Source organism: Malurus melanocephalus, unplaced genomic scaffold (assembly GCF_030028575.1).
Source record: "Malurus melanocephalus ecotype Western Australia unplaced genomic scaffold, MMel_1.1 scaffold_46, whole genome shotgun sequence".
In the NCBI taxonomy this organism is placed as follows: domain Eukaryota; kingdom Metazoa; phylum Chordata; class Aves; order Passeriformes; family Maluridae; genus Malurus; species Malurus melanocephalus.
The window spans coordinates 1,157,330-1,158,905 of NW_026623278.1; the positions used below are offsets into that span (position 1 = coordinate 1,157,330).

The window sequence follows — 1,576 nt, forward strand, 5'->3', positions numbered from 1 at the left end:
AAAAAAAGGAAGAGAATATTGCTCATCCAAGCCAAATGCCCAGGCAGGAATATTTTTAATTGCCGGGTTTCCTTTCTCGGCTCCCCCTCCACACCCGCCCCACGCACAGACAAAAGAAGCTTAGCTTGCGTGACCCAGCACATAAGAAGTAAGAATAATGATACATTAAGAGAGTTCAATAGGCAAAACCTACTTGCAACTAACAGTCCCCATCTTCTTAAATAGGAAAATCTGTCGCTTCTGCTACCACCAAGCATAATAGCTCTCYCGCTGTCAGACCTGCACCGAGCCCGCAGCGCCAGCGCCTGACGGGGATGCCACGCTACCCTAGCGCATCGAACGGAGTGCTGAGGGGCTCCCGCGACCCCAGAAAGAGTCACAAAATACACCCTTCCCTCGCTCATGCGGAACCCCGTCCTCCCTTTGTTGAGCATCCTCTCCCTCCCGCCGCCCCTTACTAGCGCAGCCGGCGCTCCACAGCCAAGCCGGGCACATTCGTGGCCGCTCGGCGGCGGCGCCAGGGCTGCGGGATAACAATGAAAGAAAAAGGATAAAAATAATAATAATAMTACTAAATAAATAAATAAATAAACCCCAACAGATATCCCGGGGAACCACCGCCCGGCGCCGCGCCTGGCTTTGTGCCAGGCAGGGTACCCCCGTGCGCCATCCATCAGCCCCGCCGGCGGCGGGGGCCGCTGCCCGGGGCGGCGGGGCCCGGCACAATGGCCGGAGCGGCGGCGGCGGCGGGACAATGGCACACCCCAACCCCGCCGCAGCGGCCCGGGGAGGACGGGGGGGACGAGGAGGACGAGGAGGACGAGGAGGAGAACGACACCGACCCGGCGGGCTGCGTTGTGCGCACGATCGCTTTAAATAAAAGGACCCACAAAGACCTCGGCGGTGTATAATGTGACAGGCAAACGCAACATGGTGATGATGACTTGGGGGAAGAGGGAGGAAGGAGCCAACTGTGGCTGCGGCTCCCCCTGCGCCTCTCGCTCCCGGAGCGGGCTGCAGCGGCCGACATAGAACAAGGAAGACAATTCTCTACTAACCGTGGTTTTGACTGGCACGTACAGCACTTGCTTCCCTCCTCCAGCACCACCACTGACCTCGTCCGAGTTGCCGAGCTGGAAGCCTTTAGATTTGACCCAGAATTTGAATTTGGCATTATCCGTGGAGCTCGACTCGGAGCCGTTCAGGAGCTGGACGATCCGGTCGTATTTTTTACGGGTCACCGTCTTGGTTTTTCCTGAGTCCCCGTAAGTCCTGAGACACCAGTCCTGAAACTGGCGGTACATGTCCCGGTCGCTGCTCTCCATAATCTCCTAATACACACACGCACACATGCACACGCCGGGGCGCACACACACACACACGGACACGCACACAGACACGGGCAGACACACGGACACGCACACGCCGCCCCGAAGCGGGCCGGGGTGCGGGGCCGGGCCGCCCCGCCGCACTTTGCACCTGTTCACCCAGCGCTCATGAAAAATGCATCCACCTCCGAGCCGGAGCGAAGGAGGTCCCGGTGCAGGCAGATCCCAGCGGATTTTTTTTTTTTTTT

At 58.7% G+C, this 1,576-nt stretch overlaps 1 protein-coding gene across 2 annotated transcripts in view; it reads right to left on the bottom strand.

The window, feature by feature from the left end:
- Positions 1-1,367, bottom strand: part of NOL4 (nucleolar protein 4) — a 189,167-nt gene extending 187,800 nt beyond the window's left edge. Inside the window, exon 1 of one of the 2 annotated variants that reach the window (XM_057364997.1) lies at positions 1,059-1,367. In XM_057364997.1, the coding sequence (XP_057220980.1) occupies positions 1,059-1,325 (267 nt within the window). In that variant the 5' untranslated portion in view covers positions 1,326-1,367. The remainder of the gene's footprint in view (positions 1-1,058) is intronic. The other variant, XM_057364998.1, reaches the window with a different exon arrangement.
- Between the last annotated feature and the right edge of the window lie 209 nt (positions 1,368-1,576).